General features: G+C 28.5%; 1 protein-coding gene across 2 annotated transcripts in view; it reads left to right on the forward strand.

Annotated features, from left to right (window-relative positions):
- LOC100209327 (protein PALS1) overlaps positions 1 to 26859 on the forward strand; it is a 91979-nt gene that overhangs the window by 20964 nt on the left and 44156 nt on the right. For both annotated transcript variants that reach the window (XM_065804518.1, XM_065804517.1), the window contains 5 exons: positions 109 to 223; positions 10399 to 10629; positions 14854 to 15090; positions 23575 to 23696; positions 23946 to 24035. In XM_065804518.1, the coding sequence (XP_065660590.1) occupies positions 109 to 223; positions 10399 to 10629; positions 14854 to 15090; positions 23575 to 23696; positions 23946 to 24035 (795 nt within the window). The remainder of the gene's footprint in view (positions 1 to 108; positions 224 to 10398; positions 10630 to 14853; positions 15091 to 23574; positions 23697 to 23945; positions 24036 to 26859) is intronic.

Here is a 26859-nt window from a genome sequence, read left to right on the forward strand (position 1 = left end):
TTTTTTATAAACTCAAAAATAAACTGCTCTTTAATTTTATAACTTGTATTATGTTGCAATTTAATAAATTATGTAATATTTTTTATAATAATATAAAGTATTATTTAGTGTGAAATCAGCACAATTCTTATTGAAATGGGGCCTTCAGATCGTCGATTTGGTTTTTCAGTAATGGGTGGTATTGATGAAGGTTTTCCCCCACGTATTGATGATATTTCACCAGGTAACAACTTTTTAAAATTACTTTCTTTAAGATTTTTTAAAGTTGTTAGTCAATAAAAAATTTAATTAACATTTTTCAAGCGGGCTACTCTAAATAAGCTCAACTTTATCGCATAGCATATAAAGTTGAGCTTAAAATATAGTATATCATAATAGTAAATCATAAAATATAATAATAAACAAATATATTATATGCTAATGTAAAAAGCTCACTTTTACAACGTTATGTACAAATGTCAGTAAGTTTAAAGGTCAGTATATAAGTTGTGTTTGAGGGATGTAGATAAAATGATTGTGTATGACATATATAGAAATCTTTTTACAAAAACAAACTGCAAACAAACTGCAACTTCATTATATTTTTATCTATAAAATAAAGAACCACGAGTAAAAAAGTTTTAATATTTGATTGGAATTTTTATAGTTTTCTGTATATAACCTTTTTTAAATAATTAAATAAAAATTACAAAAAAAAAATAAATAAATAAATAAACAACCAGAATTTAAAAAATCACATTTATTAGATTAAGTTGCTATTTTTAAAAGGAATGTATTTAATTTAAAAGTTTGATAAGTGATTTTCTACTAATTTACATGTTTATATATATATATTTTTTTAATATATTTTTTGTGTTTGTGTGTGTATATATATATATATATATATATATATATATATATATATATATATATATATATATATATATATATATATATATATATATATATATATATATATATATATATATATATATATATATATATATATGTATATATATATATATATATATTTATTTTTTTATTTTATTTTTATAAATCTTTATTTAAAATTGAACAGCATTATAAGTAATGAATTGTACAATTTTATCTGTCCTTTAATATTAATAGTTTGCTAAGAATACAGGGGAGGAACATATTATTTATGCATTGAAAAGGCAGTAGAGCTTCCAATATTGCTTGGGAGGTAGAGGTCACTGACGCCATCACGAAGGATACGGAGGTATTTTTGAATAAAAGTTTTTTGGTAAGTAGTAGTTTTTACGGTGTTAAGAGCATACGGGAATCTATTAGGGTTTCTGCTGTTGGTTTGAGTTAATTCAGTGGTTATAGGATGGCATGAGTCTGCAAGGATCTTTTTGAGTATATTAATACAGATCCTGTCAAGTAACTCTTCAATGTCAAAAATAATATTGAAGCTGCTTGAATTGGTTACATCAATTCCAATAATATGCAGGGCATTTTTATGAAAATGTTGGATCTCTCTTTTTGCAGCAGCACTGCACGAAGTGAGAATAGGAGCACTATATATAAGTGGCTAATAGCGTAAGATCGGTAGACCTGTAAAAGGTTTGGCTGAGTGTGTCCAATTTGCTTAAGACGTTTGAGCAGATACGGAACTGATTTTATATTGTTGTGAACTTTTGTCCATTGTTTATCCCAATCAATATTCTTATTGAGCATGATTCCAAGGTATTTGTGGCTGCTGACTGTTTCAAGTTCAGTATTATTGAGTACAATGGATGGTAAAGCTTGAATTTCAGAGCATCTGGGAATCATTTTTATGATTTTACATTTCGGGCCATTAAGTTTCATTCCGTTTACCTTAAAACAAAGAGTGACACCATCAGCAATGGATTGAGGTAGGTTGGTAGGAACTTTATCATTAATTATATATATATATATATATATATATATATATATATATATATATATATATATATATATATATATATATATATATATATATATATATATATATATATATATATATATATATATATATATATATATATATATATATATATATATATATATATATATATATATATATATATATATATATTATATATATATATATATATATATATATATATATATATATATATATATATATATATATATATATATATATATATATATATATATATATATATATATATATATATATTAGGTTGTAGTGAAAAAAGTTCTTTTTTGAAATTGAAAATTTAAATATTTTTTTCAGATGTCCAAAGAGATTTTAAGATATACTATAAATTTTTCTTTTTCATAACTTCAAAATAAATTACCAAAACAAAGTTTTAAATATTTTACAGTAATAAAATGAAATAAAATTGCCATTTTTAGTAAGGAACAGATTAAACAAAAATACTAAATAAAAGATATAATATAGACTTGAAGAATGCCGCGTAAATTAAATTAGTATTATTTTTTATACCTAAAAACATTTTATTGTGCAAGTAAATTTTTCTTATAACTGTATATAGTTTATTATTTATAGATTCAAATATAAATTATAATGAAACACAATCACATAAAACAAAAAAAACTTTATACTCTGATTTTCTTAAGTCTGTAAAGTTGTCTGTTGTTAAAATACAATGCTTACTTTTAAAGTTATATTTAACCTTTTCTTGATTTTTATGTGGAAAGATAACAAGAAATAAGTCCAAGAATAACCATATTAACAATTTTTGTTTATATAAATTTGTTTGCAGATTAAATCAAATATTGAAATAAATATTTTTTGAAACATTAAATTTTATTATTTAAATAAATGACTAAGCCTTAGACTAAAGATTTAACACAGAATTAACTTCATAGTTTATTTTTTCATAGCAATATATTAAAAATTATGAATAAAATAAAAAGGACACAAGGTCTTGTCCAGGCAGCAAAAAAGTTAAAGAGTTTATTGGTCTTGTTACCCTCTGAATTGCTAACCCTCAGAAACTTTTTGAAATTATTTCTGTTAGAAATGGAGAACTTAGACACCAATCTTCAGTATTTATCAAAAAAGATAATTTACGAAGCTACCAAAAGGTCATCTTGTAAGGTTAGCTTAATCTAATATTATAATTTTTTATTATATTTATTATTTTCCTATTATTGTACCTGTTACAATTTGTTTTATTATTATATTATACTGTATTTAATATTATTAATGATTTTGATTTAGGTTGATGCACAGTATAAAAAAGAGAATCAAAAAAGAATGGAAAAGAGTTACTCAAACTGTTTAGGGAAAAGTGAAAAATCCTATAAAAGATAAGTTACATAATAAAATTGACATGTTATTTGATATTCTTCATTGCAAACACAATATTATATGCAAGGAAGATCCAACTTGCTCTGACTCTAAATGTTCTCATTGTGCTATTTCTCCAATATATAATTGTCCTGCAACCTTAAAAATTCCAGAAATTGAGCTAAAGTTTATCAGAGCTCAAATAATAAAAGTTGGAATGAAAAGTGCTTACTAAATACATTGTAGAGACAAAATAGAACATGCTTGTCTAGCTAAGCAATACAAAATAAAAAATAGTTGAGAGGGCTCATCAAAGGTTAGAGCTTAAAAATTTTTATGAGGAGCATAATAAGAAAGCAGAGTTAAGTATTAACCAGTTTTTGAATGAAGAGTTGGATGTAGATGTTATTGAAAAAACAAATGAATCACCCAATCAATTTGTTAATGTCAAATCAATGAAAAAAAAAAAGACTCTTTCATTAATACAAATCACTTTCCTCTTCTTGCTCAAACAGTTTTGAGATATGGAACAAGTAACAGAGAAGCTGCTACTATTTTTTCTGCAGTTCTTGTAGATCTTGAAATTGTTAATGAAAAAGACAATAAACTGATTATTGATTACCACAAGGTTCATAGGGAATAGAAAAAAGTAATGGAAAAATTTCAGAGGGATGATATACTGCTGTATCAGTCAGAAGATATAAAAGTATGATTTTTTGATGGGAAAAAATTTTTTAATTCTTATTAATGAACAAGATGAGACAACATTAAAGTACTATTCAAAAACAATAAAGATGGACTTTTATACTGTCACCAGTGAATCAGGAGGAAAATATTTATTCCATTTCTTGAACTTACTCCTCTTGAACTTAGCCTTGAAGAAAAACCTGCATTAATGATAGCCAAACCTATAGCAGATTGGTATAAAAAATTTGATATAGATTTACAGTAATTTTGGAGCAGATTCTACAGCTTCTAACACCAGTACGTTTGGTGGGGCTTTAAAAAGAATAAAGGATCTTTCTAATAAAAAGTTAACTTGGATTATATGTATGCTGCATACAAATGAGCTTCCTCTTATCCGACACCTTATTCAAGATCTTGATAGAAAAACGACTTCCAATAATGAATTCAGCGGAGTCGTAGGTAAATTATTAAGTTGTGCTACATTACTTTCTGTTGCTCAAGATTTTCCAATAATAATCATTGGTAAGAGACCAATTGAATTAAGTAAAGGTGTGATTGATGATCTTTCAACTGATCAGCTCTATAGGTATAAAAGGTTTTAGCTATATGTTTAGGTAACTTTCCTATAGACCTTAAGAAGATGGAGTGTGGTCCTGTTAATCACAGCAGATGGACCAATACAAATAGACTGCTACAAATCTGGGTCTCAGTTCATGGACTGTGTAGGCAAAACTTTAATAATGTAATAATGTTACATAGTTGAGCATGTTGTTGGGGTTTATTATCCAATGTGGTTTGATATAAATGTAAAGTGTTCTTTTATAGAAAGTCCAAGACATGTTTCAGAAACCTTGTGATTGGTAAAAATGCAGAACTAAGTTACCAAGGGTATTGTTGAAAAATATGTCATATCAGGAGCCTGGTTTTCTCACAGCAAAGCTGTTCTAACAACATTGCTTTGTAGTTCTATAGTGGAAGAGCGGGTTTTCCAGTGGATTGTATCCTTTAAATCAGAAAAGGTTCCGACAAAGGGAATATATCTGTTCAAGAAAGAACTCATACTTCTTTTTTAAGTATTGGTGCTAAGAATCTCACAAAGCTTTGTTCTTGGACTCATAATGTGTTTGAGCCAATTCAAAATGTAACTTTACTGTTATTCAAACATGTAACTTTAAACCAAAAACTTTTACCTAATAACAATACAAAAAAGGATTTAAAACAGATGGTTTTTTAATTTTTATATTTTGAATGTGACTACTAAATTGGATCATCCATAGAAAGATTTATGTAAAAACAACCTTTTTTACCCTTCTTATCTATTTCTTTTTAATAGCAACACCTTCCTCTCACCCTATTGAAATCCAACTGAAAACTTGAAACTATTGCGTAGGAATTAACATGGAGATTTTTCCCTTTCTCTTAAAAGGAGATATTTTTTATGGATGACCCCAAATAACAATGCATATTATCTAATGTATTTATGTTTTACTAATTGATATAAATCAATTTATTTTTAATTTTTATCATTTGAATATATGAGTAAACTTAAAAGTCACTAATATAAAATAAATTATTTGTAATCTATATGGCCAGGCTAAAATTATTTTAAAATAAGAAAGAAAAAAAAAATGAAATTTCAAAAAACCCTAGTCAAATTTGATTTTTTTTTACTTAATACTTTAAAATAGATTAATGTCAAATAACAAATTTCAAATTTTAACAAAAATATGTTGTGAAAATTTATGATATTTTATTGTTAATAATTTTGGTAATTTATTTTGAAGTTATGAAAAAATTAAAGTATATCTTAAAATCTCTTTGGACATCTGAAAAAAATATTTAAATTTTCAATTTCAAAAAAAAAAAAAAAAAAATTTTCTTTACCCTGATATATATATATATATATATATGCAGATTACATCAGGGAATACCTGGAAAAGTCAGGGAACTTTTTTTGAAAATCTTTAAAATCAGGGAAATATGTGGTGTGTATCTCTCTCTCTCTTTATATATATATATATATATATATATATATATATATATATATATATATATATATATATATATATATATATATATATATATATATATATATATATATATATATATATATGTATATATATGTGTATATATATATATATATATATATATATATATATATATATATATATATATATATATATATATATATATATATATACATATATATATATATATATTGCAAGCCTTATATGACCATCATACAATTTTTTTTTGACAACTTGGCCACAATTTTTTGCATTTTGATAATATATTGTATATATATATACATACATATATATGTATTGTATATATATATTCATTGTATATATATATGTATCTATATATATTTATGCTGTATATATATATATATATATATATATATATATATATATTATATATATATATATATATATATATATATATATATATATATATATATGTATATATATATATATATATATATTTATATATATATATATATATATATATATATATATATATATATATATATATACACACATTTATATATATATATATATATATATATATATATACCAGGGCTCAATTTCATCTCTTATAAAGTCCCGGACAAAATGTACAATCAAAACTTGTTTGGGTCGGACAGTGTCTGATCAGTTTTTTAAATTTTAAAATTTTAACGGTTTTATGGAACCAAGTTATGCAATCAAAATCTTTGTCATGTTTATTTAACTTTTGTCTAGTAAAGTTGTAGTTTCTTATTTAGAGTATTTATTGCGATTTTTATTTAATAAAATAGTTTCAATTTAATATTGTATGTTTTTTTAGATAGACTAAAATTTTCATGCTGTTACTGACAATGCTTATTATTTTTTTACTTTACAATTTGACAATGGTTATTTTGATGTTTTAACAATTTAAATGCAATATAAAAATCGTTATGTTAAAAAATCGTTACAATACAATTAACTTTTAATTCTTGATCTTTTTAAAGTTTTTATTTTATGCGAGGGTTTTAAATAAAATCAAAAATTATTTATAATGATTGTTTAAAATAAACACATGTGTAAATTAAATATTAGTAGTTATGTCAGGTCAGGTCAGGTTATACTTCCACTGGTAACATGTAACCTAGTACAATCTGCTTCTTGTCCTGCTGCCTTGTAGGAACGCCTTTTTAGGCAAAGGCAAGGAGATACCAACTCCAACTTAAAATACCCCCTGCCTTGGGGCTCTTGGTTGAGTAAAAGCTAGAGATGGTGTCTCGATAAAAATACTTATCTGGGGCAGATGTTAAATGCATCCGACTACTGTCTTGTAGAAGGCCTCTTAGGCAAAACTTAAGGGGTAAACAGATTCTATCTGTTGACCAGTCTCACACCCCTTCTTCATCTATTAGGCACAGATGTATTTTCAATATATTGTTTCCAGTTTAGGATGTTAAATGCTGGATCTTCTTGACTCAATGCATGAGTTTTGCTTGTGTCTCTGTTTTTATGACTAGGCAACTCATTCTAATATATCTCCTAATGAGGGTACAGCTCTAAAACTCAGTTTTATGGTTCTGAGGCCTGCTGGTTGTCAGGTTTCCCGAACTCTGCAGTAGCTCTCAGAGAGGCTGATTCCATCAACAGCTGAAAAATATCAAAGTATTAACAGTGTCATGTTGTACATGGATGGTGTCCCTGTTTGTACTTTTGGTGTGGATTGCCGAGGCCACTTTTGGAGCCCTTTGTTATGGCTTAGGGTTTATTAATAGTTATGTGGCAATTGCTTAGGGTATTGTTCTGAGTACTACCTATGCTTTAAGTCAAGTTCTTCAACAAGTTTAAAAATGAATAAAGTTCCAAAAGCTATAAAACACAAAAAACCATCATCATCACCAAGTTCTCTAAACCTATCATTCACTAATATTCGTGGTCTTCAAAGTAACTTTTCTTCTGTTGAGTCTTATCTCTTGCAAAGTTCAGGAGACCTACTTGCTCTTTGTGAGATTAATTTGAGTTCAGCTTTCTCATCTTGCGATCTTATTGTTGATGGTTATTTTGATCTTCTCGTTCTACAGCTGATTTGCTAACAGTAATAACCAATAGGTTTTATCGTGCATTAGATAAAGGTGGAGAGGTTAAGGCCATCTTGATATTTCAAAAGCTTTTGATAAAGTTTGGCATGCTGTCTTCTCCATAAACTTTTTTCTTATGGTGTATCTGGCAACATATTTAAGATTTTTGAATCCTTCCTTTTCAATCGTAGTATAAAAGTTGTCCTCGATGGACAGCACTCTTCTTCCTATTCTGTAACTTCAGGGGTTCCTCAACGTTCTATCCTTGGCCCTATACTCTTTTTAACTTACATTAACGATCTTCCAGATATTCTCACATCTAAGGTGGCATTGTTTGCTGATGATACTACCATTTATTCTTGTCGTGATAAGAAGCCAAAACTCTCTGATTGTTTGGAGGGGGCATTTAAGCTTGAAAAGGATCTCACTTCTGCTACAGCATAGGGCTCACAGTGGCTGGTGAACTTCAATACAGATAAAACTCAATTTTTTTCAGCCAACCATTATCGCAATAATTTAGATCTTCCTATATTTATGAACAGTGATGTACTCGATGAGTCATCTACTCTTCATCTTCTAGGATTAACACTTACTTCCGATCTTTCTTGAAAACCATATATAAAATCAGTTGCAAAATTAGCATCTGCTAAGGTTGCATCTCTTTATCGTGCTCAACACTTTTTTACTTCGGATTCTATTCTTTATCTCTATAAATCTCAAATCCAGCCTTGTATGGAATACTGTTGCCATATCTGGGGTGAATCTTCTAATGATGCCCTTTCTCTTTTAGACAATATACAAAAATGCATTGTAAACATAGTTGGACCTGCTCTTGCAGCCAACCTCCAACCATTATCACATCGTCGTAATGTTGCTTCTCTTTCTCTTTTCTACAAATACTATAATGGGCACTGCTCTAAAGAGCTAGCGTCTCTTGTGCCATCTACTAAAATTCATTCTTGTGTCACTCGTCATTCAATTAAGTCTCATCCTTTTTCTGTGACTGTTCCTAAGTGCTCCAAAAACGCTTATTCGTCTAGTTTTTTTCCTCGAACATCAGCTCTTTGGAATTCACTTCTTTCATCTTGCTTTCCTGATTCATATAATTTGCAATCCTTTAAGTTGTCTGTCAATCTTTATCTTGCTCTACAATCTTCATCTTTTCTCTTTCAGTAACTTCCAACATTAATTAGTGGTTGCTTGCAGCCTTGTTGGAAGCAAAGATGTTTAATAAAAAAAAATAAAACTTATGTATTTTTTATGATAAATTCAAACATTTGAAACTATTTTTCCATGTCTTTTTAAAAATCTTTTAAAACTTTTAAATTAAAAGACTTTAAGTTAAAACCTTTTAAATTAAAATCTTTTAGATTAAAAGATTATTTTTCAAGTTACTTTAAATTATGAATACGTTAAATTAAATTTCCCATGATTTAATTACTTTATTTATTTTTTTGTTTTTATTTTTACAAAGATTTCTTTAAAAGTTTTTTTGTTAAACTTGACTTTATTGGAGTTAAAATTTACAAGCCACTGTGAGCCCTAATCTTTTTTTAGCTGACTAAAGCAAAAAAAAAAAGTCATCTCTTTTTGATCGCTTCTAAGCGATCAAAAAGAGATGACTTTAATTTACTACAACAACTTTTTCGAATTTCGAAAGTTTCGAATTCAAAAAATTTTTCCAGCGAATTCCGAATTCTCTCCAACTTTTAAATTGTGTTTTTGTTTCTATACATATAAAATTCATTTTAATTCTAGAAGAAGAAATAAAGAAAACAATTGTAAATTACAGTTATCCTGCATAATACAAGTAGACATAAAGAAAACATTTCTAAATGCAGTTAACGGTTTCTCATCTTCATTTCATATCCACGTGTAATAATTTGTTGAGATTTGCTTATTGCGTTATTGCAGTAGCTATGCTACTTTTTATTTTATTTCCTAATTTCAGATTTTTCTAAGATTAAACGTGTGCCAATTCTAAGCGATCAAAAAGAGATTTAACTCAAAGAGATGACTTTAATTTACTCTAATTTATTTTAATTTATTTAATTTACGGTTAATAGCTATGCTACTTTTTATTTTATTTCCTAATGGATAATTTTTTTGCATTCTAAATTTCAGTTAGATTTTTCTAAGATTAGCTAGTGACAATTTTTTTTGTACTCTGGGGTAGCTTTCAGAGAGGCAGATTCCATTAACTGCTGTAAAGTTTCAGAGTATTAGCAGTACCAATTAACCCCGTCAGTGATTTTAACATTTTTGATTTTAAAAAAAGACTTTGTTACTTTAAAAAAAAAAAAAATCCTAAACATAGAAGAAATAATTATAAAATAATTAATATTTAAAAATATATTTTAATAAGCATTTTTAATAAAATTTTAAAACATATATGTTTTAGGTTCTCCTGCAGAAAGGTGTGGGTTACAGTTAGAAGATGAACTTTTGGAAGTGAACGGAATTAATGTTGAACATATAACACATGCTGAAATCATAATGAAAATACATAAAAGTAAAGTTCAAATACTTCTTAAAATAAGAAGGTATCTTCCTTCAAAGACAGAAGAAAGAAAGTATATTTCTTCAAAGACAGAGGAAAGAAAGTATGTTCAACAAAAAACAGACAAACAGTGTAAGATTAAATTTTTTTTTAATTTACCATTTTCATCTTTTTCAATTCCTTTTTATAAATTTACTTTTCAAGGCTCCCTTTTAGAAGCAAAAAAGCAATCAAAAATGCTTGTTTTTTTCTAAAACCTTTTTTTTACAATTAAAAAACTTATGCAGCATCTCATTCTAAATGTCTTTTTAATACATGAGTTTTGTAAAAAATTATTTTTCTTCAAAAGTAATTCAAAATTTTGAATTACTTTTGAAGAAAAAAAAAAAAAAAAAAAAAATATATATATATATATATATATATACATACATATACATATACATATATATATATATACACACACACACACACACACACACACACACACACACACACACACACACACACACACACACACACACACACACACACACACACACACACACACACACACACAAACACACACACATACACACACACACACACACACACACACATATATATATAAATTGATTTTAATACAAAAAGCAGCGTAAAACTATTTATATATTTATAAACATATCGTATAACAAGAAATGACTTTTAAAGATATATATTTTTTTATAAATTGTTGCATTTGGGAGTGCAGAAGGTAAAAAATGATTCTTTTGCCGAAAAATACGTCACTTTTAATTACTTTTCACTTTCATCCAATATTTCTGTGTTGTCAGAAAGTTAAAACCATTAATTTAATTACAAATTATTCGTTTTTTAAAAAAACCGCAAAAATGCAAATTTAATTGACCAGAATGTTTTTAAAACATTTTGAATGTTTTTAGTAATATGAACAATGTTTTTATTTTTATTTTTCTTAATAAAATGTTTTTATTTTTATTTTTTTTACTGTAAATCATGCAAGGAGTGTTGCTACATCAACTATCTTATAGCCTGACTCGCAACGGAGTGCTGCTACATTGACTGACAAATAGCCTGACTCGCAATAGAGTGCTACTCCATCAAATATCTTATAGCCTGACTCGCAAGGGAGCGCTGCTACATCAACTGAGGGTTTGGTTGGGGCAGGCAGTCTATCAAGTATTAAAAAAAAAAAATTCCGGTCTTGCATTTTAATTTTTTTTGTGTGTACAAAAAAATTCAGAAAAACTTTCTGACAACCAGTTATAAGTTTTATATATATATATATATATATATATATATATATATATATATATATATATATATATATATATATATATATATATATATATATCAGTGTAGACATTTTGAGGATATTTTCAAATTTAAAATACCATACTCTCTAGATTTGGGGCAAATGTTAAGAAAATTAACTCTCAAAAAATTGGAGCTCATCAGGACCACTTAATCTATACCCCCTTAGCCTTTTTTTAGAAAAAAAAATTCCAAATACCATCAAAACCGATTTCAAGGGGGAAAGTTTAATAAAAAATGTTTGTAATTTTTATTGGATGTTTGATTTTACGCATATATTTGAGTAAAAATACGTGGTATTATAGTCTAAAAAAAATTTTTTTTTTGTATTTGTAATTGAAAAAATTATAATATTTGATAAAATTTTTATTGGTTTATATTTCTAAAATAAATAGATTCGTGTTTAAGTTCATTTGCAGCATTTTCTTTTCTTACCTTTTTCAAGAGACAATAAGCTTATGCTAATTTACTTTTAGAAAGTTTGTTTAAATGTCTTCCAGGTGTAAACACCAAAAAGTTCACTATGCGTGCTGTTTATCTTCCTCATATTGTATTAGTGAACATTATGCCAACAGGTCTTTCTGAATGAAAGATTTGGCATATTTCTGAAACCTTTCATATATGGATTGAGTATACCAATATGCTTGGGGAAGCAAAAGGCAGTCTATTATCCTTTGTTCCTCCAACCCAATTCTATCAAATATAAGTTATGAACAACAACAATCAACATAACAAAAAAAGAAGTGTGTTCACTAATTTCTATTTCCATTTTTGTTTTATCTTTAATATCAATTTTTGGTTTGTTTTCAGTTTTATTCCAGGTTGAAATAGGCATTTTATAAATTAAATCAACTTTCGTAATATTTGGGTTCTCCATTAAAGACACATTATTATCTAATAGGACAAAAGGAATCATTGTTAAATCTAAATACCAACTATGTTTGCATAGAGAGTTTAAAACTGCATCATGAGCATCTGGTTTGACACAAAGTTTTCAATAATGATGCATCTGGTGTATTGTTTTTATATAAAGAAAAGAAGTTCTTAGAGCGTCATGAGCCTGTTAATACCATTTGGCATAAAAGCAAAATGTAAATTCACTTATTAGTTTAATTTCTGTCTTTAAGTGTATTGTTTTGATTTACAAACTTGAGTTGGTTAGAAAGAAGCTGGAGCTTTAGATTGTACAATTCTTTGGACAGGAACCTAGCATGATGAACTGCTCCAGGTTTTCTCAGTTTTACTGAAGATGGAGAAAGGTAACTCACAACAAGTCCTGCAAACCCCTTCCTATCTTCTCTAACCAAATTTTTATTTTCGTTTTAAACATCCTCTTTTGCTTTCATGCATATACTATGATTAGCATATTTCATTTTTCAAGCTGCTGTTGACTGGCTACATTTAAAATCTGTCAGACCTGCTCCTAATTGAGTTATAATACCACTTGTAACTTTGTGTTAAACACTTTAAGAAATATCATTGATTGTAGCCATACATGTTGCCTACATTACCAGCAAAAATTTCTCATGATAATTCAGCTGTGATTTTTTGTTGAAAAGATCCTCTTTCAAACCACTAAACTAGTCTTTGCTGGTTGGTGGTGGTTTGCTTTGTTAATCTTAACGCAAGATTTACCCTTCAACTCTTTAAATGTTTCTTTCACTGGCAGTTTTCTCTTTCTGATATTCTCTGTTGCCTCAAAGTGAATAAAGTTCACCGCCTAACTTTTAATCCTCAAGCTTATCTGCATCGGATCTTTTTTTGTCATTTTTGGTTCTGGGATACCAACCCAGAATATTTTATTCAGGTAAACTTTGAAATCATTTTGCTTTGCCAAATCTGCTGTTGATCACCTTTTTTCATGTTTTTTAAGTTTTGAATATTCATTTTCTAGTTTTGAAAGATTCTTTACTATACTTTAATCATATAATACAAAAAATCCAACTTTATCCATGGCTCTTGTATCTTTGCTAAAATAAGATCACATTTACTTTCTAGTGCACATCTTTCAAAGAATTTTCTGAGAGGAACAAGGAAAATTAGTGTCTTTTTTTAATATTTGTGGCAAAAATGGTGGTTTGTAAGCTATGTGCTCTAGAATTTCTATTCCTGTTGGATGACAAGATGAAGTAAAAAGTTTCGCTTAATTTGTTGCTTTATGGAATAGTTATAAACCTTTCATGGCTGGCTTAGCTTCTTTGATAATAAACAGTTTTTTTGTAGACCTGTTTGCTTTGAGAACAGTTTGTTTGTTACCTTTCATTACATGTTTTCTGACTACATCTTCCTTGTTATCCATATTTAAATTAATTTGATTTTTGCTAATCTAAAACATCAATTTTTAAATAGTAATTTTTTACAAAAATTGGGACCAATATATTGTACTTTAAACTACTTTAGCCTGGTCTTGTTAAATTTTTTAGTTAGATATATCCAACTTTATTATTTCTTCATTTCACTCACGTAATTATTGCTTTTTAATAAAGATCAATTGATTGATTTTCAGACATCTTTTACTGAAATACCTATACATTTTTTACACTTATATTTGTTGTGATCTTGGTACCACATTTATGTCTACCTGAGTGGATGACTGTGTTGAGTAGTGAACCACAACTTCTTCCATAAAAGTAAATAAAATTTTATTGGAGATGGACAATATTAATAAAAAAATGTATATGTTTTAGATAATAAGTTCAAATCCTTTATCAGTTACGCATACAATTGCGTATCATATATTGTAATTTTTTCAATTACAAAATTTTTTTTTTAAACTATAGTACCATGTATTTTTACTCAAATATGTGGGTAAAAACAAAGATCCTAGAAAAAATTTTTTAAATTAAATTTCCCCCTAGATCTGTGAAACTGCTGTTTTTGATGGTTTTTAAGTTTTTTTTCTCTAAAGTAACACTTAAGGAATAAAGATCCTGTTGGTCCTGTTGAGCTCAAAAATACATATTCATATATTTCATGAGTATGCAAAGGTAATTGTATTTATATGATTGTGTGTAAGTGTTTGTGTGTGTAAATTTTTACTTTTTTCAGACGACAATAAAATGTCTCCAATTAAAACAAATGGATATATCAGCAAAACTAATGGTGAATCATCTCCGGTAAGTATTACCACACCAGGAATGCTAAAGTTTAAAAGACAACCAGTAGCAGACCGAATCAGCAATATACCTTCACGCTTTATAAATGAAGCATTCCATCGTGATGAATTTGATGACTCATTTGCAGACGATGATGATAATGATGTATCTTCTGATACTAAATCTTTAGGTAATAATATTTAGGCTTTTAAATTATTTCAAAAATTTTTTGTAATTAGCTTTGATAAAAAATTACATAATTTGCATATAAACTGAAATAATAATTAATCAGTCTTAATAAAATTTGAATTATATGACCTATTGAGAGTACTTTAACATTATTCTGTTCTTGTAATTATATAATTAAAGTTTTAAAAGTATAATTATTATTTTAAACAATAACAATAATATTGTTATCGTTCAAAAATTTTGTGTCAAACTCGATGATTTTGTTGCAGTAAAGATTTTATACAATTAAAAATATATGTATAGATATTATGTATATGTAATATATATATATAATATATAGTATCATATATATATGTATATATATATATATATATATATATATATATATATATATATATATATATATATATATATATATATATATATATATGCGGTAGTGGTGTAGTGGTAGTGCGCTCGCTTCATAAGTGAGAGGTTCTGAGTTCGATCCCCACCACATCCCTGGTAGTACCGCACTCAACTTGTTTCTCCGCGCAGCGGCCTTGTTCGTCAAGGTTCGTGTTTCGGAGTTATAGAGTTGAGAGAGGGTTATAACCACAATTAAGTAGCCTCCTCATCTGTAGTGGCCTTCTGGGCCTTGGTGAGGTGAAATAACAAAAAAAAAATATATATATATATATATAAAAAAATATATATATGTATATATTATATATATATATATATATATATATATATATATATATATATATATATATATATATATATATATATATATATATATATATATATATATATATATATTAGGGTGTCCCAAAAATATGAAGTTTTAAAATATTGATGTCTCACCCCATTAAATATGTCTGTATGGTAACAGTAGTTTACCTGCCAAATTTTAGCCCATTTGGACAATGTTTAGAGGTTTCCCAAGGGGTCGAAAGTTTCCGATTATGGTGTTTGATTGTTCGCTACCAACTTTTGATACAGTGTTATATGATATGATTATAAATGTTTTATGATTTGTTTATACAAATGAAACAAAATATATAATTCTGAAAAAATATATAAATCTGCAATGCCTTTTATTTTTTAATTTCAAAAATTAGGTCAAAAATATATATATAATATATATATATAATATATATTATATATATAATTAGGTCAAAAATGATTGAAAAACAAGATTTTATTGAATTTCAGTTCGCTTGAATATTAATTAATAAGCATTTATGTAGATTATGCAAATAATTCAAATTTTAGCTAGCAGTTCACGATTATATTCTGCAAAGTTTTTCCTATGCTGTTCAACTACTTGAAGCAAAAATTGTTTCTGCTCTTCGTCTTTGGTGATGGTTTCATTGAAATGCTGTACCAACGCTACTCCCTGTTCTGCAGAGTCATTGATGCAAACCAGATTCCTTACAAACACTGCTGCAACTTGGAAAGAAGGAGTATCTGACCAGTTTTCAACAGGTACATCAAGAAAACTGGCATCAATATTGGATGTTTCAAAAAATGTTTTAGACGCACGCAAATTGTCAAAACTTTGTGGTAGTGTTTTCATCAGATGTGGGCCTCGATCTGCTTGTATTGTGCAGACAAGATCAGTCTTTTCTTTGTCAGACAGGAGAGATGAAAAAAGAGCAAGAGTTGCCAATTCTGGACTCATGTACCAAGAATGACGCAGCATCATTTTTAATCCAGTCGAACCAAGAACTGCATCGTCGTAGTCATGCAAACGCTGTATCAACAAAATATCATTCACAGGTGTATCAGCAGTGAGCCTGCATGAAAACCATGACTGAAGATAAACACGAATGATAAACCGATTCAAATGTTGAATACCTTGTAATTCTCGAGCTGTTAAGTTAAAAATGGTTTTATTTACGGTGAATAATAGTTCAATTTTTAATGTGTAGATGGCTTTTGCCATCCATCGTGCCCTGTGCAGTGCACCAGGTTTGCGAATGGCTACATCAACCTGCAGCCCAACCATTTGTGCAGCAAGAAGTAGAAACTCTAGATAGTCATCTCGTGAATGTCTGACCTCAAGTTGACATTTGATGAATGCTTTAATTGCATCTGAAACAATTATCAAAGGGGTTGATCTGGCTTCTGGTGTGTGATTCATTTCTATCCATTTTTCACGAAACCTTTTGAAAAATAAAATTTCTGGTCCAGTGGATGGTCTAAGACAAACATTGAATGCATCGGCAAACAGCACTTCAAACATATGATGATGGCAAGCCATCCATAATAAATTACGTCCCATGGCTTTTTCTAGAAGAGTGCAAGCTCCATTGAGTTTTCCAGTATTGGAAGCTGTCGTGTCAAAGTACATGCCAATAACCATTGATTCACACTTCCAAGATTTTATATGTTCATGAACTGCATCAGCAGCTGCTCGTCCTGATCCAGATGCTAACTTTGGAACTCCAAGAAGTTTTGTAGTGCCATTTGACAAGTGATAAGAGCAGGACAGGTAACCGATCTACATTGACCACACCAGTAACATCAGTCAAAAGTTTTCCCATCCCAATGAACAATGGATTTTGAGGGAACATAGTTTTCTTTTATAAGAGCTGCAGCTTGTTGACGACGGTGCTGACAATGTCATAGTTGACTTTCTAATGCTGGTATTTGTCCTATCCAGCACAGCTGCAACTTTTGGAGATATAATGTCTCTGCGATGTCTGCGCTGTTGTAGAATTTGTTTTACTTGAGCATGCTGATTGTACAAGAAATTCTTCATCAGATTTATCATCTTCATTAGAATCGTGGCAAACGGATGTTGTTGAATGTGTTGCACTGTCCAGTTATTGGTCTGCAGCTGACTCTGCTGTTGATGATAACCCACTCCGTCCACAGTAAACAATTTTTGATACAGCATCTTTTGCTGCAGTATCGACATCCCTGATAAATTGTTTTTGACATTTAGCAACTTGTTTTTCGTTAACCTTAAGTTTTTTGTCCACAGACCCAATCGATCCCGTTCTTGATTGTTGTTGTAATTTCAAAAACTGTCTTCATAAGTTTTTATCAACTGTTCAGAGTTGGCATGGCTGATGTCAAAAAGTTGACTCAACTTATTTGTGTATTCTTTTTTGTTCATTTGATCAGTAGAGTTCTCTTACGATGCTTCATCAAATGAACTTGGTCAGCATCTTTAATTTTCTGTATTATGTGATGTTTTTGTCGTACAGCATACAGATCTTTAATTTTCTGTATTATGTGATGTTTTTGTCGTACAGCATACAGATCTTTAATTTTCTGTATTATGTGATGTTTTTGTCGTACAGCATACAGATCTTTAATTTTCTGTATTATGTGATGTTTTTGTCGTACAGGCAGTCTTGATTTTACCCAAAATGGGAGTAGTTGCTCGTTCACTTGTTGTGCAGCTTTATTAATGTTTAGCTTCTGTACACGGTGATAGAATACAAAATTGTTCATGACATCTTGGCCTGAAGGGCGGCAAGCACCTGAGATGGTTTCTTTTGGAAAGCCGATAAGCCATATGTTATTATTGGTTCTGGTTACTGTAGATTTAGCCATACCCTAAAAAAAATAATACAAGTACCAATGACAGTATAAGTGTTATTAAGTATAAGTAGTTTAATATTGTATTTAAATATTTTAATATATTTTAGAAATATTTGGAGAATACAATTAAAAAATGATTACATAATTGTTATATTATTAGTACAATAATTAACAAATTTACAAATTGTTGCTGTATTTCTTGTTTTTTTCACCAATTTATATACAATAAAACATGAGCAAATTGTGTTTACTAAAAATAAAAGAAAACAAAATGGCCACTTGGTTATGTGACAATAGCACTGCAGCAAATAATAATAAGTAAAAGTAAAATTTGTTTCTAAACTTTTGTTTAAAATAGCGAGTTGACTGGTCAAAAATATACATTTTTTGCATTCTCTAATAAAGATTATCATTCTAAAGGTAATTGTTAATAATATTTTAAACTCTAATTAATGTCAGCAGTGAGATAATTAAAGTAGTTTGCATTTCTAGCTTTATTTCACTCATTTTGTGCATATTGTTGAATTTGATAATATATAATATATATATATATGTATCAGGGATGCGGAGTCCCTAAAAAGGACTCCGGATTTAAAAGTCACAAAAAGATTACTTCATACTAGTTTTTGGTATCCAGGAGCTCTAAAAATATAAATAAGTTTATGAACTACTAATAGGAAAAAAATTAAGACTTTTAAGTTAGAGGAACGATCATGTTGAATTTGATAAAGAAGGCTACATATAAACTTTTTTTGTTTTAAATATATTTCGATATAACTATATATTTGCAATATTTTGCTGACCTATAGCAGTCAGCTTCATCAGGTGTAATAAAAAATGTTACAAAAGTTGTATAAATAAAAATAGTTTTATTAAATAATGTAATGGCATCAATTGAAATTTGACCAAAATAGTATCTTTTTTGAAGAAGATTTTTCACTTGCATTTTGTACCTTCAAGTTTTTTGTTTTTTTCTTTTTTTCTCTGCTTTTTTGTGAACCTTTTTGCTGTAAAAGGCAGTGATAAAATCTTTTAAATTCATATTTTTGTTATATGATATTTAAATATATATATATTTTTACACATGCGCTTGCTTCATAAGTGCAAAGTTTCGAGTTCGATCCCCACTGTGTAGTACTGCGCTCAACTTGTTTCTCAACGCAGCGGCCTTATTTGTGAAGGTTCGTGTTTCAGAGTTATAGAGTTGTGATAGGGTTGAAATCTCAACTAAAGTAGCCTTATTAACTATAGTGGCCTTCTCGGCCTTAGAAAGATGACTTGAAATAAAAAAATTTAAATATATATATATATATATATATATCAAGCCTTGTTAAGAAATGTTACAATGCTCGCATTTTATATGTGAAAAGGCAATTTGTCTATGCATTCAGCAGTTTTGTTACGCAAAAACTTATGTCTTTTGGAATATTTAAATTATCTTTTGATGTCATTAATGTGACGTTTTATTCAGAGGATATTTGGTCGTAAATAAAACATTTAATCGCAATTGTGAACTAATCGATTTTTAGTTAAAAAAAAAGTTTGTTTAATAATATTTTTTAAAATTAAAAATGAATTCAAGAAGAAAATAAAGTGTTTTAGGTTTAAACTTTTCATCAATTAAAAAAATACATAAAAAAAGTACTTATGATTAATTTAAATTATTTAAGTTAATCATAAGTACTTTCTTGATTAATAAGCATAAAATAACCAAATATCTGCATTTTTTCAATTTAGAGAAATAACTATGTAACTGTTTAGAGACAAAGTTCTTCAAGTTTTATTCATCACAAAGTTCATTATTTGTACACGAAAATTAATAAATTAATCAAAAGTATTAAAAAAAGTTGATTTTCTTCTGGACAAAACAAGTGCAACTCGACAAAATGTTGACCAAGCTGTATTTCGCTATCAATATTTCGTGGCGAATCCTTTGTTGTTGATCACAGCCTTGCATCTTCGAGGCATAGATTCGATGAGGTGCTCAATGAAACTTTGTGGAATCGCTGCCCAGGCCTTTTGGATTTGTTCAAACAGTTGATCCTTATTACGAACACCTTCACGATTAATTCTGCGGTTGACGATCTCCCACAGGTTCTTGATAGAGTTGAGATCCAGAGATTGAGGCAGCCAATCCATAACCGATAGGTGGTTGTCTTAAAACCACTGCTTGACTACTTTTGCAGTGTGTTGCGGATCGTTGTCTTGCTGAAAAACCTATTTTATTGGCATATTCCATTCAGCATGAGGTAACATAACATCTTTCAGGATATTTTTAAACATGAAACGGTCCATTATTCCATCGTTTCGATGTATTGGACCTAGACCGTTAGCAGAAAAACACCCCAGTCCATTACATTGCCTCCACCATGCTTCACGGTCTTATGGCAGTAACGTAAATTGAGGCGTCTTCCGGCCGGTCGACGTACACAGCAAATGCCATCGCTTCCAATGATGTTGAACTTTGATTCATCACTGAACAGGACAGTTCGCCATTTCTGCACATTCCAGTCAATATGAGATGTAGCAAACAGGAGTCTTTTCTTCTGATTTTTTAGTGAAATCAGCGGTTTCTTTGCAGGGCGTCGAGAAAACAATCCGGCTTCAACAGCACGTTGTCTGATTGTTTGGTCTGATACGACTGATGATATCCAGGGATCCTTCTTGACGGATCTGACGATCATAGAATCCTCTCTAGAAGTGGTGAAACGCGGTCTTCCACCTTTGTTATCTGCTGCCACCTTCCCCGTAGAACGATATTTGGAACATAGTCTTGATACGGTCCATTTTTTCACGCGATGTTTATGACAAATACTTTTTGTGACATTCCACTTACGTAATCGCCAATAATTTTCTTTCATAGTTCCAATCCAAGACTGTCGGGAGCCATTTTTGCACTTGAAGTCATAAAAGTAATAAAAATAAATAATCACGCTTCTCAAGGCTTACTGTGTTACATTTACCTTGTGATGATACAATAATGCTCTGTGGAACACAATATTTTGGTTGGATGTGGACTGTATTGATGTAATGAAACACTTGTTGTATTTCACTTCTTGTATTGATGTTCTTCGATAAAACACTTTGATAAAACTCACTTCAATAAACTGTCTTGATAATACTGACTGATTGACTTCCATATACTGACTGAATTACATTTCGATTTACATGTCTCTTATATAGTAAAATGAACCTGTGTGAACCTGTTCTGGAAGATTCTAGATACTTCTTTTCAATGCTTCTGGAAGCTTCTGGATGCGTCTGGATGCTTCTGAATGTTTCTGGATATTTCTGGATGCTACTGGATGCTTCCAGATGCTTCTTCTGGAAACTTCTGGAAGCTTCTGCATGCTTCTAGAAACTTCTGGAAACTTCTGGATACTTCCTTTAATTAACCAAAACCTTTAAAAAACCAAAAAAGTTGCACTTGTTTTGTCCGCTGCAAAATGGTACTTGTCAACGAAATTCTGCCTGTGTGCTGTCACCTGTCAGCTGATTGCTCATGTCATGGCATGCTATGACTCCAGACTCCTGAACTGTTTGCTGTGGTAGTATAGTTCGTTTCGTTTTTAAAACATGTAAAATTAGGAACACTTTTTAGCATTGTTCGATGTTGGTTGCAAATGTTTTGTCCAATACTGTATATATATATATATATATATATATATATATATATATATATATATATATATATATATATATATATATATATATATATATATATATATATATATATATATATATATATATATTAGTGAAGAACCCGGAGTTTATTTGGAAATGCCGCTTTTTTTCTGGCAACATTTCGGGGTGGCGGGCGGGGAGCGGTTTGTGATGTTTTTGAGTTCCCTAAGACTTTAATAAATGCTTTTATTGCAAATACTACACTATTAGTAAATAATTGTTGAAAATTGTTTAAAGTATTTTAAACATTTATTAACTATATTTTAGTAAATTTAATTTTGGTAGTTATTTTTAAATATAAATTTTAAGATGATTTTAAGGCGCCTTATAAATTAAAGATAATTAAAGAAGTGATAATTATGGTAAACATAATTTAAAAAATGTTATATATTTTTGATTAAAAAACATTACATTTTAAAAAACATAATGTATTTTAAAACATATATTGTATTATTTTAATCATAAATTATAATTTAAGAAATTACATCTAATAAATAAGTTACATTTACTATGGGTTATTTTAAACAGGTCTTAATAAAACTTTTACTAAGTCATTGTTATTGTTATTTTTATTACTTTAAAAGTCAAAAAAAATGTGGAAAAGAAACAAAACTTTCTGAAAAAGTTTACGTTTTTTTTGTAAACTAAAATAGCAAAAACCTAAAGATCAAAAAGTTCATTCATTCAAAAATTAAATTTGCACGGTAGTTATTAAGACTGAATTTTTTTACTTTTGTTCATTTATTATCAAAAGCAGTTAACTCTTAATTTCCAAAAAACAAAAGTTAACTCTACTCAGAATGGATATTTTAAAATCGTTCTATCTTTCGAAAAAGCAAATTTTTTAGACATTCCATGGTTATAAAATTTTGCAACAAGTTTTTAAAATTAAGTTTCATAACAACATTTATTTTTTTTATAACTAGTAACCGAAGTTAAGTCACGTAATAACGTAAAAATGTCCCGTAATTACGTAGAAAAGCAATTTCTTTTCAATTCATTTTATTGACCTGAAGAAAAAATGATGAAGCTAAAATAAACTTTTGCTATTTTTAATAAAAAAGCAAACAAAAAATTAATAAATAAAAATAATTTTTGGGTGCCCATACCGCCCCAGTGGTACTAAAACAGGTTCAGGTCATAGTACAAAATTAAGATTTTGTACTATGCAATTTTATGACATTTAATTTTAAGATTTTAAATATTATTTGATAAAATTATAGATTTTTATTTCTTTTAAAGCATGACGAAATATTTTCAGGATTTTCGAAGTTTGTGGCATTGTTAGATGTAATGCGCAAGTCAACATCACAACACCAACAAGATGACGTTGCTTTTTTTCAAAATTTGTTATATTTAAAACAGTTTCAAGACTGTATTAAAGTAAATTTTATTTTTTTATTTTTATTATTTTATTGTTTTGTATAATATAGTTTCTTAATAATGTTGATTATTATTATTTAAAAAAATTAAATTAAATTTGCATAAATTATTGTTTTATTTATAATATTTACTATGTTTTTTAAAATATTAAAAAATTTTTTTTTATGCACTATGTATTTTCTAATAAAACTCTTTTGGAAATCTGAAACTAATTTTATGTGATAAGTTTTTTTCTTTTTTCATTTACAGATTCATAATCAAATGAGTAAAGCAGCAATAAAAAAGAGAAATGATGCAATGAAACCTGTTGCAACAAATTCAACATTTCTATTATCTGAGGTTTTTAATTTTTATTAATGGAAATATTGTTACAGGAGAAATATATATATATATATATATATATATATATATATATATATATATATATATATATATATATATATATATATATATATATATATATATATATATATATATATATATATATATATATATATATATATATATATATACATATATATATATATATATATATATATATATATATATATATATATATATATATATATATATATATATATATATATATAGTAAAAAAACTAAATAATTATAACACTCGATTTATTTAAAACATTACTCAGAATTTCACACAAATAGCGATCATCAGATGTTACAAATCTCAAAAAAACATTGACAAAATAAATATATATTAAAAATACAGTGGAGTGTCTTCTTTGATGAAGTTATTCATCATATATTTGTTTTCATGGCGACACTTAGACGCAAGTTCGTTTCGTGTAAATATTTTCGTTTATTTCGTTTCATATATTTATTTTCATGGCAACACTTAGACGCAAGTTCGCTCCTGTAAATATTTCTTTAACAAGAAATATTTACACAATTACTACAATATATATATATACATAAGTTGTTGAAGACAAAATTTAGACAAAGGTTTTTACTAATTTATATATATATATAATAATTATTTTTATTTGCAGTTTACACTATTATATCGAACATGTTATTTTTTCAAAGATACACCATTGTATTTTATTGAACTTATGCAATTATTTGTATTGATGAATCATATTGCCCCACATCTAAGGTCTAATGGAGTAATGTTAATAAATTTGAATCTAAGTTCATAATCTAAGTTTTTGATTAAATGTGGTACTAAATGTAATTGATTTAAGAAGATTTATATCTTTTTAGATGTCCATGCTTGCGATGCAAGTTCAGAGTGAGGACATATGTAGCAAGTATATGATTTCTTCAAGAGAATTTAAACATAAAAAACCATCACCTTTACCTAATTGTCTTAGTATATCTTTTACAAATATTAATGGTCTGCGAAGCAACCCTCCATCAGTTGAATCTTACCTCTAGCAAAGTTTACCTGACTTGCTTGCTCTTAGTGAGACTAATTTAAATTCTGTTATTCCTTCTTCTGACCTCTGTGTTGATGGGTACTATCTTTTGATTTGCAAAGACTCTAATAGTCACAGCTTGGCTTGGGCGTATACTTACCCATCATTTTACCTAGTTGTTGAGAAATCAGGTTTGAATTCTTTGACCATTCTTTTATGTGCATCTGCTTAGCACCTTATCACTCTATCACATTTCTCTTTGTTCTTAATTGTATTCCTTCTTCCTTAGACTGCACTCTTTTAGATATAATTTTCAATTGAATTCCATGCCCTCTATCTTTACCCCTCTGCAAATTGCTGTTATTGGTGACTTTAATGCTTATCACACTGAATGGCTTTGCTTTAATGCCACTTTAAATGACTTGGCTCTAATGCCACTGACCCTGCTATCACTAAAGCCTATAACTTCTGCCTTTCTCAATATCTTACTCAGATAGTTAACTTTATGATTCGTTTTCCTGACAACCCTAATCATTTATCTTCACTCCTTGATTTATGTCTTGTTTCTGACCCTAGCTTGTGTTCAGTTTTTCCTTTTTTCTCCATTAGATGGTTCCAGGTAAAGCCTCATTCCTCATGGTTTCACCTTTTTTTGCAGCTGCTATATCTAATCGTAATAATTTTTTTTATCTTTCTCAAAAAAACAACTCTCTTGAGAACAAACAGCTATTTATTATTACAAGAAATCGATGTTCACTTAATCTTATATCTTATCTCAGAAGTAAAGCTCTAGAGATTTTTGGAAAATCTTCAACAGCGTTATTAAGAAGGGCAGGTCTAACATTCCATCTCTTATTCATGGGACTGATCTTGTTACCTCTCCCAGGGAGAAGGATAGACTATTTGCAAAGACCTTTTCTTCTAATTCAACTCTCGAATCTTATGGTAATTTTCTTCCTTCCATTCCAATCAAACAGGTTAACCCGTTGTTAGACTTTCAAATCACTCTAGCCTCCGTTGCTAAAGTCATATCTCAATTAAACTCTTCTACGGCTTGTGGTCCAGACAACATTCTTGTCACAGTCTTACAAAATTGTTCTCCAGAACTCTCTTCAATTTTCTCTAAACTATTTAATAAGTGCTTGACTGAGTCTTGTTTTCCTGCCTGCTGGAAATTGGCATCTGTTGTTCCAATTTTCAAAAACTCCAGTGAACATTCTGACCCCTCCAATTATTGTACAATCTGTTTTCTTTCTGCTATCAGCAAGGTCTTAAAGTCTTTGATAAAAAAATTTTTCACATCCCATCTTCAAATAACTTGCTGTCAAACAGTCAATTCGGTTTTTGATCCTCTTGCTCTACGGCTTACTTGTTTACTACTGTGACTGAAAGATTTTATCGTGCATTATATTTAGGCGAAGCAGCTAGGGCTATTGTTCTTGACATATCTAAAGCTTTGGACAAAGTTTAGCATGCTGGTCTTCATATGCTTGCTTCACATGGTGTATCAGTGAAACTTTTGAGATTATCAAATCATTTCTTTCTAACTGCTTTATTAAAGTCAACCTCGAAGGCCAACACTCTTCTTTATTTCTATTAACTTCTGGAGTACCTCAAGGTTCTATCCTTGGTCCTATTTTGTTTCTTATCTACATTAATGTTCTTCCCGACAACCTTACATCTAAAGTAGCTCCTTTTACTGATGACTCAACTTTATACTCCTGTCTTTACAAAAGTTTTCTCTTTCCAATTGCCTAAAATCTGATCTCACTTCTGTAACAGATTGGGGCTCA

The sequence above is a fragment of the Hydra vulgaris genome, chromosome 09 (genome assembly GCF_038396675.1).
Source record: "Hydra vulgaris chromosome 09, alternate assembly HydraT2T_AEP".
Taxonomy (NCBI): domain Eukaryota; kingdom Metazoa; phylum Cnidaria; class Hydrozoa; order Anthoathecata; family Hydridae; genus Hydra; species Hydra vulgaris.